The following is an 11,510-nucleotide window of genomic DNA, read 5'->3' as shown; positions in this document are numbered from 1 at the left end:
ATAAGAAAAGCACTTTTTAAAAAAATGCAAAAATGAAGGAATACTATCATCATTTAACCACTTGCCTACTGGGCACTTTTACCCCCTTTGTGCCCAGGCCAATTTTCAGCTTTCCGTACTGTTGCACTTTGAATGACAATTGCGCGGTCATGCAACATTGTACCTATATGAAATTTTAATAATTTTTTTCACATCAGAGCTTTCTTTTGGTGGTATTTAATCACCACTGGGTTTTTATTTTTTGCACTATAAACAAAAAAGAGCAAAAAATTTGAAAAAAAAGTTTTTCTTTGTTTCTATTATAAAATGTTTCTAACAGGTAATATTTCTCCTTACTGATGTGCGTTGATGAGGCTGCACTGATGGGCAGCTCTGATGAGCACTAATAGGCAGCACTGATGGGCACTGATAGGCAGCACTGATGGGCACTGATAAGGTGGTGACTTTGATGTGACTTTGGATGGGTGTGACTATGATGCAATTTTTTTTTCTTGCTAAAAGTATGACAATTCTGTTCATGTAGTGTGACTTTGATGTGACTTTGATGCAACTTTACACTCTCTGGCACTCAAGTATCATCAAAGTCACATCCAAGTCGTACCCATCCAAAGTCGCATCCAAGTCGCTTCAAAGTCGCACCCATCCAAAGTCGCATCAAAGCCATACCTTTCATATTGGCCAAAAAATGTGTCTAAAATGTGTGTTCAAAAACGCACCATAGGAAAACACATCAATTACAACACGCAGAGGTGGAACCTAGCCTTAGAGACAAGTAATAGCCACATGAAACCTTCTGTTAAGCAAGACTTTTGCTTTGGTTCTGTTGAAGGCTATATTCACACTTCAGTATAGCATACTCCTGTGATTTTACAGGTAGGTTTTTGGGTGTTTTAGAAGTAATGTGCCGTACAGGAGATTCGCTGGAAGAGAATCAGGCAATTTTGGCAACATAGCCTTGCTGTGGGATTACCTAAAGAACTCACAACAAACACACTTTCATGTGTTATTTCTGGTGCTACAATTGAAGTCTATGGGACCAAAAATGCCCAAATCCACCTGAAAAGAAGCCCCTTTTTTGGAGCATCAGGAACCTGAGCTCCTAGGTGTGAACAGGCTGCATTTAAAACAATAGGATTTTCAGGCTTCATTCACACCTATGCCTGTTTGTTTTTTGTCCATTTTCCAGTGCTTTTCGCAGTTCATTTTATGTTTTTCTACACTAGTTTTTGATGCGTTTTTACCACATTTTGTGTTCTGTTCAGCTCTTTTTTTTTTTAAAGTGGAATTTTCTTTTTGCTGGGCAGAATAAAAATAAAAAACACAGCACAAATTTAGCAAAGCCTACCATGCATTTCTCCATTAAACTCTATTGTAGAAAAAACGCTGCTTTTTGCATTTAAAAAAGTCCCTGACCTTTTCAAAAAACGCAGCAGCTCAAAAAAGCATAGATGTGAACATGTTCCATAGGAAACCAAGTTGAATGGACTGTAGTGCGTTTCTGCAAAAGGACTAAAAACCGCATTAGTGTGAACGGAGCCTTATTGTTAAGTAGTCTGCAGGGGCGGACTGACAACTCATGGGGCCCCCGGGCAATAGGGGATCATGGGGCCCCTGTGTCCTTGCCCAAACTCAAAAAAGCCTATGAAAAAGGTACCAGGGGCATCTCATGGGGCCCCCTACTGACCCTGGGCCCTCGGGCAGTGCCCGAGTTTCCAAATGGTCAGTCCGCCCCTGCCCCCTACTGACCCCGGGCCCGTGGGCAGTGCCTGAGTTTCCAAATGGTCATTCTGCCCCTGGTTGTCTGTAATTCCAAGCTACAAAATGCTCAAGTGTGCACCTGAAAAATGTGCAAAAATATGCTCTAAAAATACTCACATGTCAATGCAGCCTCATAATGTGGGTGTGCGTGTGAGCGATATTTTATTAAATTGTGCTTTCAGAGCAGTCACAGAAACTTTGGTATAATTTTGAACTGTTTAAGCACAGCTGATCAAAAAAAAAATTATAATAATAATAATAATAATAAAACAACCCTATTCCTTGAAATATGTTAACTGTTCAAAGACAAAAAAAAAGATAAACGTAAAAAAAAACAAAGTAAATTTCCCTTTATAAGGGTTCTAAGCTCATTATCTGCAAATGCTATAAAGTTATTATATTTTCATGTGAATTACCAATCTACGTTTACTTTAGACCTGTTTTGTAATGTATTCTTACTGTCCACATTATTATTGAGCGCTTGTTATATGGTCAAAATGTGTTTTATGCTTTGACAATAAATACATAATAATGAAAACAATGTCCTGGAATTTGCCAAAGAAAAAAAAACAAACTAAAGCAATTTATTTCAAACAGAAAGGTATAAAAAATAATGGGAACATAAACTCGGTCAGCCAAATATCATCTTCTTTGTGATCCTCTTGCATAAATTAAGGATCTGGAAAAACAAGCAATTTGCAATAGTTATGTAACAAAATCATTACTTTTGTCATAATTGAGTAAACATTTTTTTGTTTTGGATAGAATGGAGAGGTGAGCTGTCTGCTTCCCTGTTAGGGAGATTCACCCTCTCTGTTTGTTGTTTACCATTAGTCCTGATGCACACTGGACGTTTTTACAGCGGCTGTTTTGGGCTTTTGACGTTTTTTTCTACAGCTAGTAAACCCCCCCAGCATGTTAGCCTATGTTTCCATGCACACATGGACTGTAATCAATGTTTTTTGGCTGGGACGTTTTTTGGCTGGAAAAAAAAAACAGGACTAGTGGATTTCTAGGAGTTTTTTAGCTGTAAAAACGCTGAAAAACACTAACACTGAAAAAAAGCGGTAAAACTCCGTAAAACACACAGCTGCACCAGATTTTGCACTCTCAAATTTTAGAAAATCAACCCCTTATGCAGGCCATACATGGGTCGAATTCCGAACTTATTTTCTTTAGAAAATCTAAAGTTTTGTGTGTTTTAGTAATCCAATGGTGCCACCGTTGTTTTCGAAAATCCACCAACCAATCCTTTAATTTCACCTCATGTTGCTACAAAAAAGAAATTTTCGTGGCCAAGAAATTTCTTTTCTCTGCAGGTCACAGTTCATGCTCATTTCTTTTCCAATTGCATTTCTCGCACAATTCTTCCATAAAGATCAGAAATTTGTTCATTTTCCAAACAATTTCGAACATGCCCGATCACTCAAATTCAATGGTTGCTCAAAAATCGGCCATTGCTGTGGCCCACTAATGGTGCGAAATTCAAACAAAAATTCTTAGAAAAGATTTTCGAAAGAAAATTCTTATGGAATTCGACCCGTGTATGGCCGGCTTTAGTCTCTTACAGTCTCTTGTATGACAGTCTAAACAAGTCCCAAATCCAGTTACTATGTGATGCACAAGCTTCATAAAGTAAACTAAAATCTTCCTTTACCTTCCCTGACTGAGCCAAATTCTCCTTCATTTATTCCTCACATGTCCCCCTCTCCCTGGATCAAAAAAACCTAAAAAATGGTGAAAAAAGCAAACAAGGGAAAAACGCAGGAAAACACCATTAATCGCGGCTAAACGCTAATGAAAAAATGCTAAAAAAAGCTGAAAAACTAGAATTTTTATCATGACTTTATACAGCTAATGTTGCCAGCGTTATCAAAGCATCCTGTGTGCATGAGGGCTTATCATCAAAAGTGTAAGGAAAAGAACAAGAAGTTTTCCCCAGCACAGTAATAAAGGGGAAACCTTTCCAATGGGGACACTAGTTATCGTGACTCTAGTGACAACAAGGGATTCTCTCACATTGAAAGGATGTTCCCCTCACTTCCTCTTTTGACTATAGGGCAGGAAGTGATGGGAAATCTACCCAAGTGGACACAGATGGGTTTTAGCCCTCCATTACTCCCAACTTTTAGTTCTACTTTAAATCTAAACTCTAGGCAAATAGTAAAAAAAAATTACCATTTCCAACTGTGCATTCAATTATACCATTCAGTGCACAATTTATAGAACTGGCATAATTTCTGAATCTTTCCCGATATCTGCCTCTTGTAGTCCCATGCACAGCATCCCTCAAACTGGGAAAGAGGGTCAGCACAAGCAGTCATCAGAGCTCTATTGCTTTTCACAGAGCAGTCAGTCAAGAGTTTGAACATGTGTCCAGGAGGAGAGAGCAGAGTGATAATCTTGTGAGTGTGCTGCTTGTCCTTCCTTGTCCAGAAACATGCTGAGAACAGGTTGGTGACCCTAATAACTACTCAGGTCAGGAATTCAATATAAAAAAATGGATATCCTGACCATTACTCAAGGTTACTGTTTTAGCACAGCATGGGTAACGTCCTGGAACCCTTTTAAAAATGTGGCACACCATTTTCCAATAGTCGGGATGCCATTAAGAATTAATTAAATCCATGCATGTCTGCTAAAGAGCAGCGCTTTGTTTGTGGGTCGGGAATGTGCCTAATTTCGCAAGTGACCTACGCATATGTGAACCTAAGCTTAAAGCATTACTAAACCCAGGACCCTGCATTTACTATATCTGGTCTCCCACAGTACACAGAATATGGAAATGCAATTATTTTAGTAAATATAAACTGCTAAAAACCTTTTCCTCATCAGCAGTTAGAGCAGTCTTGTGGCTTCTATCAGTGTCCAGCAGAGTACATGTTAAAGCTTGTAGGAGGAGTTTTCTTTTTGCTCTAGGAGGATGTGAAACCTCTGACCCTCTGTCTGGACAATGCTGAATGGCCCTGTGCTCATCACATGCACCCTCCCAAGAAAAAAAAAAAACTCTCTAGCAATACACACCAAACTGAGCTTGTGCATGTGACCATGGGTTCAGTCTGTATCAGGTGGTCATTTCAACAAAAGAAGGGGCAGAGAAGAAAGGATCAAACAGCTTTTTTACACAATGCAAAGGATTAACCCCTTAGGTTCCACATTGAGTATAACAAGCATGCTTTACTGCAAATACAGACCGATTTTACTGTTTACTCCTCTAGCAATGCACACCAAACTGAGCATGTGTAGAGTGTCTCCACACACTATGTCTTATCAGGAGATAAGAGGGAGACACTGGAAGAAGGGAAGGCTCAGAGAAGACAGGTTCAAACAGTGTTTTTACATAAGGCAGAGGATTAACCCCTTAAGTTCCACAGTGAGTATAACAAGCATGCTTTACTGCATATACAGACTGATTTTACTGTTGTGGGTTTAGTAACACTTTAAATATTTGTTACATTTTTACAGTGACACTAATTTTTGGTTAAAAGAATAAATATATTCATTGTATTAATTAATAACTCAAAATAGTACGTTCTATTGCTCCCAGCCTCTTTTGCATTCCCTTTTTGCTGTTGTGATCCAACTTACTATTAGAGGGTGGTTACTTGCATTTGTAATGGTCCTATTATATGTAGGAATGTAGCTACAGTCTCTTTTTGTAAATTAAAGAAAAAAAGAAAAAAAAAGATCAAGCACTGAGATGCAATGTGACAATTCACAATGCAAACCATAATGCACACCCAGTGGTGTCAAAGAGGCCCTTAGTGTGTTGGTGCAGTGTAAAATGGAACATGCAACCCACAATGTATGTAGTGTGTGTGTGCTCGTGCAGGGGGGCGGGGGTCTTTTTTTTTTTTTACTAGTACTGTCATCAGCAGGCTTTGGTGAAATATCAGAGGTCTAGACCCCTGTTGTTTTACCTTTGATATAGAGAGATAGAGGAAAGTGATGAGTGGGTGACACAATATACAAATAGCATCATATCCCTATAATGGAGAAAATAAAGCCAAAAAATGTGGGATTTTAAAGGTGCAAAAATAAAGCAAAAAAAATGTATTAAAAAGAGTTTAACAATTTTTATTAGTCACTATATAAAGCAATACAGCCAAGCTCTCATCATTCTTCTCAACAGTATTGTATTTATTCACATCTTTTTATATAGTGACTAGAGATGAGCGAATCGAACCAGGCGAACCGGAATTCGATACGAATTTCAGGAAAAATTCGATTCGCGTCGAATCCGAATATTTGCCTACTTCGGGTGCGCGAATCGGATTTTTCCCGATCAGCCGGCAAAAGTGTCCCTGCAGAGAGCTCCGCTATTTCTGACAGTTCTCTGACAGAAGGAACACATGTACAGCGGTTGAAACATTGTATCTATTTGTTTCCATTTAGGATACAGATGTTTTTATTCGGAAACAGATGTTTCAACCGCTGTACATGTGAAGGAGCTGTCAGAGAACTGTCAGAAATAGAGGAACTCTGCAGATACACTTTTTGCCGGTTTGGAATTCTTATTTTCATCCTACTTCTTCTTCTTCTTCTTCTTCTTCTTCATCCTCATCCTCATCCTCAGAAGAAGAAGAAGAGGATGAGGATGAAGAAGAAGAAGAAGTAGGATGAAAATAAGAATAATTCCAAGCCGGCAAAAAGTGTATCTGCAGAGCTCCTCTAAGTGTATCTGCAGAATAGAGGAGCTCTGCAGATACACTTTTTGCCGGCTTGGAATTATTCTTATTTTCATCCTACTTCTTCTTCTTCTTCTTCTTCCTCTTCATCCTCATCCTCTTCTTCTTCTTCTGAGGATGAGGATGAAGAAGAAGAAGAAGAAGTAGGATGAAAATAAGAATAATTCCAAGCCGGCAAAAAGTGTATCTGCAGAGCTCCTCTATTCTGCAGATACACTTAGAGGAGCTCTGCAGATACACTTTTTGCCGGCTTGGAATTAATCTTATTTTCATCCTACTTCTTCTTCTTCTTCTTCTTCTTCATCCTCATCCTCATCCTCAGAAGAAGAAGAGGATGAGGATGAGGATGAAGAAGAAGAAGAAGTAGGATGAAAATAAGAATAATTCCAAGCCGGCAAAAAGTGTATCTGCAGAGTTCCGCTAAGTGTATCTGCAGAGCTCCGCTATTTCTGACAGTTCTGTGACATTCACTCCATACAGCGGTTGAAACATTGTATCTATTTGTTTCCATAAATGGATCCATTTATGGAAACAAATAGATACAATGTTTCAACCGCTGTATGGAGTGAATGTCACAGAACTGTCAGAAATAGGCTATTTCTGACAGTTCTGGGACATTCCCTCCATACAGCGGTTGAAACCGCTGTATGGAGTGAATGTCACAGAACTGTCAGAAATAGGCTATTTCTGACAGTTCTGTGACATTCCCTCCATACAGCGGTTTCAACCGCTGTATGGAGTGAATGTCACAGAACTGTCAGAAATAGCCTATTTCTGACAGTTCTGTGACATTCACTCCATACAGCGGTTGAAACATTGTATCTATTTGTTTCCATAAATGGATCCATTTATGGAAACAAATAGATACAATGTTTCAACCGCTGTATGGAGTGAATGTCCCAGAACTGTCAGAAATAGGCTATTTCTGACAGTTCTGTGACATTCCCTCCATACAGCGGTTGAAACCGCTGTATGGAGTGAATGTCACAGAACTGTCAGAAATAGCCTAAGAAATAGCGGAGCTCTGCAGATACACTTTTTGCCGGCTTGGAATTCTCCTTCTTCTCATCCTTCTTCTTCTTCTCATCCTTCTTCTTCTTCTCATCCTTCTCCTTATTCTCATCCTTCTCCTTCTTCTCATCCTTCTCCTTCTTCTCATCCTTCTTCTTCTTCTCATCCTTCTCCTTCTTCTCATCCTTCTCCTTCTTCTCATCCTTCTCCTTCTTCTCATCCTTCTTCTCATCCTTCTCCTTCTTCTCATCCTTCTCCTTCTTCTCATCCTTCTCCTTCTTCTCATCCTTCTCCTTCTCCTTCTTCTCATCCTTCTCCTTCTCCATCTTCTCATCCTTCTCCTTCTCCTTCTTCTCATCCTTCTCCTTCTCCTTCTCCTTCTTCTCATCCTTCTCCTTCTTCTCATCCTTCTCCTTCTCCTTCTTCTCATCCTTCTCCTTCTTCTCATCCTTCTCCTTCTCCTTCTTCTCATCCTTCTCCTTCTCCTTCTTCTCATCCTTCTCCTTCTCCATCTTCTCATCCTTCTCCTTCTCCTTCTTCTCATCCTTCTCCTTCTCCTTCTTCTCATCCTTCTCCTTCTCCTTCTTCTCATCCTTCTCCTTCTTCTCATCCTTCTCCTTCTTCTCATCCTTCTCCTTCTTCTCATCCTTCTTCTCATCCTTCTCCTTCTTCTCATCCTTCTTCTCATCCTTCTCCTTCTTCTCATCCTTCTTCTCATCCTTCTCCTTCTTCTCATCCTTCTCCTTCTTCTCATCCTTCTTCTCATCCTTCTCCTTCTTCTCATCCTTCTTCTCATCCTTCTCCTTCTTCTCATCCTTCTTCTCATCCTTCTTCTCATCCTTCTCCTTCTTCTCATCCTTCTCCTTCTTCTCATCCTTCTCCTTCTTCTCATCCTTCTCCTTCTCCTTCTTCTCATCCTTCTCCTTCTCCTTCTTCTCATCCTTCTCCTTCTCCATCTTCTCATCCTTCTCCTTCTCCTTCTTCTCATCCTTCTCCTTCTCCTTCTCCTCATCCTTCTCCTTCTTCTCATCCTTCTCCTTCTCCTTCTTCTCATCCTTCTCCTTCTCCTTCTTCTCATCCTTCTCCATCTTCTCATCCTTCTCCTTCTCCTTCTTCTCATCCTTCTCCTTCTCCTCCTTCTCCTTCTCCTTCTCCTTCTTCTCATCCTTCTCCTTCTTCTCATCCTTCTCCTTCTCCTTCTTCTCATCCTTCTCCTTCTTCTCATCCTTCTCCTTCTTCTCATCCTTCTCCTTCTCCTTCTCCTTCCTCATCTCCAAGGGCATTTAAATTAAAGGTACAGTGTTCTGCACTAATTTAAAGGCTCTCTGAAGCCTAGAAACCCTTTTTATAAGTTAACTTCGTAGCGAATAAATTCGCATCGAATCGAATTTCTTCCTGAAATTCAGCGAATCAGCCGAATCGAATTTTTGAATAATTCGCTCATCTCTAATAGTGACTAATAAAAATGGTTAAACTCTTTTTAATCAATGTTTTTTGCTTTATTTTTGCATCTTTGATATAGAGAGTCTCCAATGTCCTCCTCTTCCAGAAATTCAGTATTCAGTACTGAGCACTTCATGTGTCTTCAGAAACTGAAGAGATAGTAACAATGACATTCATGTTTATCGATCCTATGGTAATTCAGGAAATTGAAGGGATCAGAAAGCAGAAATGTCAGGGTTACTATCTCATCAGTTTCTGGATGAACACAGAAGTGCTCAGTACTGAGCATGTTTATTGATTTACTCACTCGCCATCCTAAAGAGATACAATCCTCCCCACTTTGTGTCTGCAATTTCATCCCCTTCACAGCTTGCTGTCTCTGACAGCTGAGGCTGGGATTGAACAGCTAGGATTGTATAATACGCAGGAGGGGGGTACAGAGACAGCAGGTTGTGTAGGGTTTATAGAGGGATCAGAATGCAAGCACAGAGCAGGGATGATCTAGTAGGGAACACTGCAGGGTTGTGGTGGGGTGATCACTTTTTTTATATATAAATGTCTTCAATAGATGGCTTTTAATCTGCTAATCACAACAATGTATATCTTTGCAAACTCATTAGTTACTTTTCCATCTGTTAAAAATAGGAAGATTAATAGATTCCATGTACCACTGCAGCATCTGTCAATGTGAACAAAGCAATTGCTAAGATGCATTGCCATTTCAATCACTATTGTGTTACAGAAGGACTGATATGTGAAGTTCAGGTGTTCAAGCTGCTGTGTGTCCAGCTCTGTAGCAATGCATGCATAGCAAGCACTAGTTTTGTGCATATTATTATCCAAAGTTTGATGAACTGCGTTTAAAAAAAACATTTAGAAATCAAACTTACCTACACAAATTTACAAATCATCCTGTGAAAATAAAACAAAAAAATCAGTTAATTCTGCAACTGGATACATGGTATAGGACTTTAACTTTTTTTCTTCTTTTTTTAAATGGTTTTTAATGGCCAAGTAATTATAGACCTATAGTTGGGAAGATACTGGAGAGTTTAATAAAAGACCACATAGATGAGTTCTTGCTGGAAAAAAATATTTTAAGCAACAGACAGCATGGATTCATGAAAGACAGAAGTTGTCAAACAAATCCGATTTCTTTTTATGAGGAGGTGAGCAAAACCTTGGACGGAAGGGTGGTGGTGGACGTGGTATACTTGGACGGAGGGGTGGCGGTTGACGTGGTGTACTTGGACAGAGGGGTGGCAGTGGATGTGGTATACTTGGACGGAGGGGTGGCGGTGGACGTGGTGTACTTGGACAGAGGGGTGGCAGTGGATGTGGTATACTTGGACGGAGGGGTGGCGGTGGACGTGGTATACTTGGACAGAGGGGTGGCGGTGGATGTGGTATACTTGGACAGAGGGGTGGCAGTGGATGTGGTATACTTGGAAAGAGGGGTGGCGGTGGATGTAGTATACTTGGACAGAGGGGTGGCGGTGGATGTGGTATACTTGGACGGAGGGGTGGCGGTTGACGTGGTGTACTTGAACAGAGGGGTGGCGGTGGATGTGGTATACTTGGACGGAGGGGTGGCGGTGGACGTGGTATACTTGGACAGAGGGGTGGCGGTGGATGTGGTATACTTAGACAGAGGGGTGGCAGTGGATGTGGTATACTTGGAAAGAGGGGTGGCGGTGGATGTAGTATACTTGGACAGAGGGGTGGCGGTGGATGTGGTATACTTGGACAGAGGGGTGGCGGTGGATGTGGTATACTTGGACAGAGGGGTGGCGGTGGATGTGGTATACTTGGATAGTGGGGTGGCGGTGGACATGGTATACTTGAACGGAGGGGTGGCGGTGGATGTAGTATACTTGGACAGAGGGGTGGCGGTGGATGTGGTATAGTTGGACAGAGGGGTGGCGGTAGACGTGGTATACTTGGATGCCAAGCTGCGGTTTCTAAAGTGAGCAAAATCCTCTCTTGTATTAAAAGAGGTATAGACTCCAGAGAGAGCTATCATATTATCCCGGTACAAATCATTAGTAAGACCTCATCTGGAATATGCAGTTCAGTTTTGGGCACCAATTCACAAAAAGAACATTGGGGAACTGGAGAAAGTACAGAGAAGGGCAACCAAACTGATAAGAGGCATGGAGAAGCTCAGCTATGAGGAAAGATTAGAGGAACTGAATTTATTCTCTTGAGAAGAGCAGATTAAGGAGGCATATGATCAACATGTATAAATACATCAGTGGTTCATATAGTGAACTCAGTGTAGAGCTATTCACCCTGAGGTCATCACAGAGGACAAGGGGGCACTATTTACATCTGGAGGAAAAGAAATTTAATCTCCAAGAAAGGTTTCTTCACAGTAAGAGCTGTGAAAATATGGAATAGACTCCCTCAAGAGTTGGTTCTGGCCAGCTCAGTGGATTGCTTTAAAAAAAGGCCTGGATTCTTTCTTAGATGCACAGAATATAACTGGATACTAACATTTATAGGTAAAGTTGATCCAGTGAATATCTGATTGCCTCTTGGGGGATCATGAAGGATTTTTTTCCCCTGCAGGAGCAAATTGGATCATGCTTTTCTGGTTTTTTTTTCCTT

General features: G+C 40.6%; 1 protein-coding gene across 1 annotated transcript in view; it reads right to left on the bottom strand.

Moving 5' to 3' along the window:
• Positions 1-2,309: 2,309 nt before the first annotated feature.
• PTGES3L (prostaglandin E synthase 3 like) overlaps positions 2,310-11,510 on the bottom strand; it is a 62,614-nt gene continuing 53,413 nt past the window's right edge. The window contains exons 7-8 of the mRNA XM_089654883.1: positions 9,791-9,812; positions 2,310-2,437 (exon numbers count right to left, since the gene is read on the bottom strand). Coding sequence (XP_089511009.1) covers positions 9,801-9,812 — 12 coding nt within the window. The 3' untranslated portion in view covers positions 2,310-2,437; positions 9,791-9,800. The remainder of the gene's footprint in view (positions 2,438-9,790; positions 9,813-11,510) is intronic.

This window comes from Staurois parvus, unplaced genomic scaffold (assembly GCF_062004578.1).
Source record: "Staurois parvus isolate SC_StPar_1 unplaced genomic scaffold, SC_StPar_1.0 ptg000813l, whole genome shotgun sequence".
NCBI lineage: Eukaryota > Metazoa > Chordata > Amphibia > Anura > Ranidae > Staurois > Staurois parvus.
This window is presented reverse-complemented; position numbering and strand designations above follow the sequence as displayed.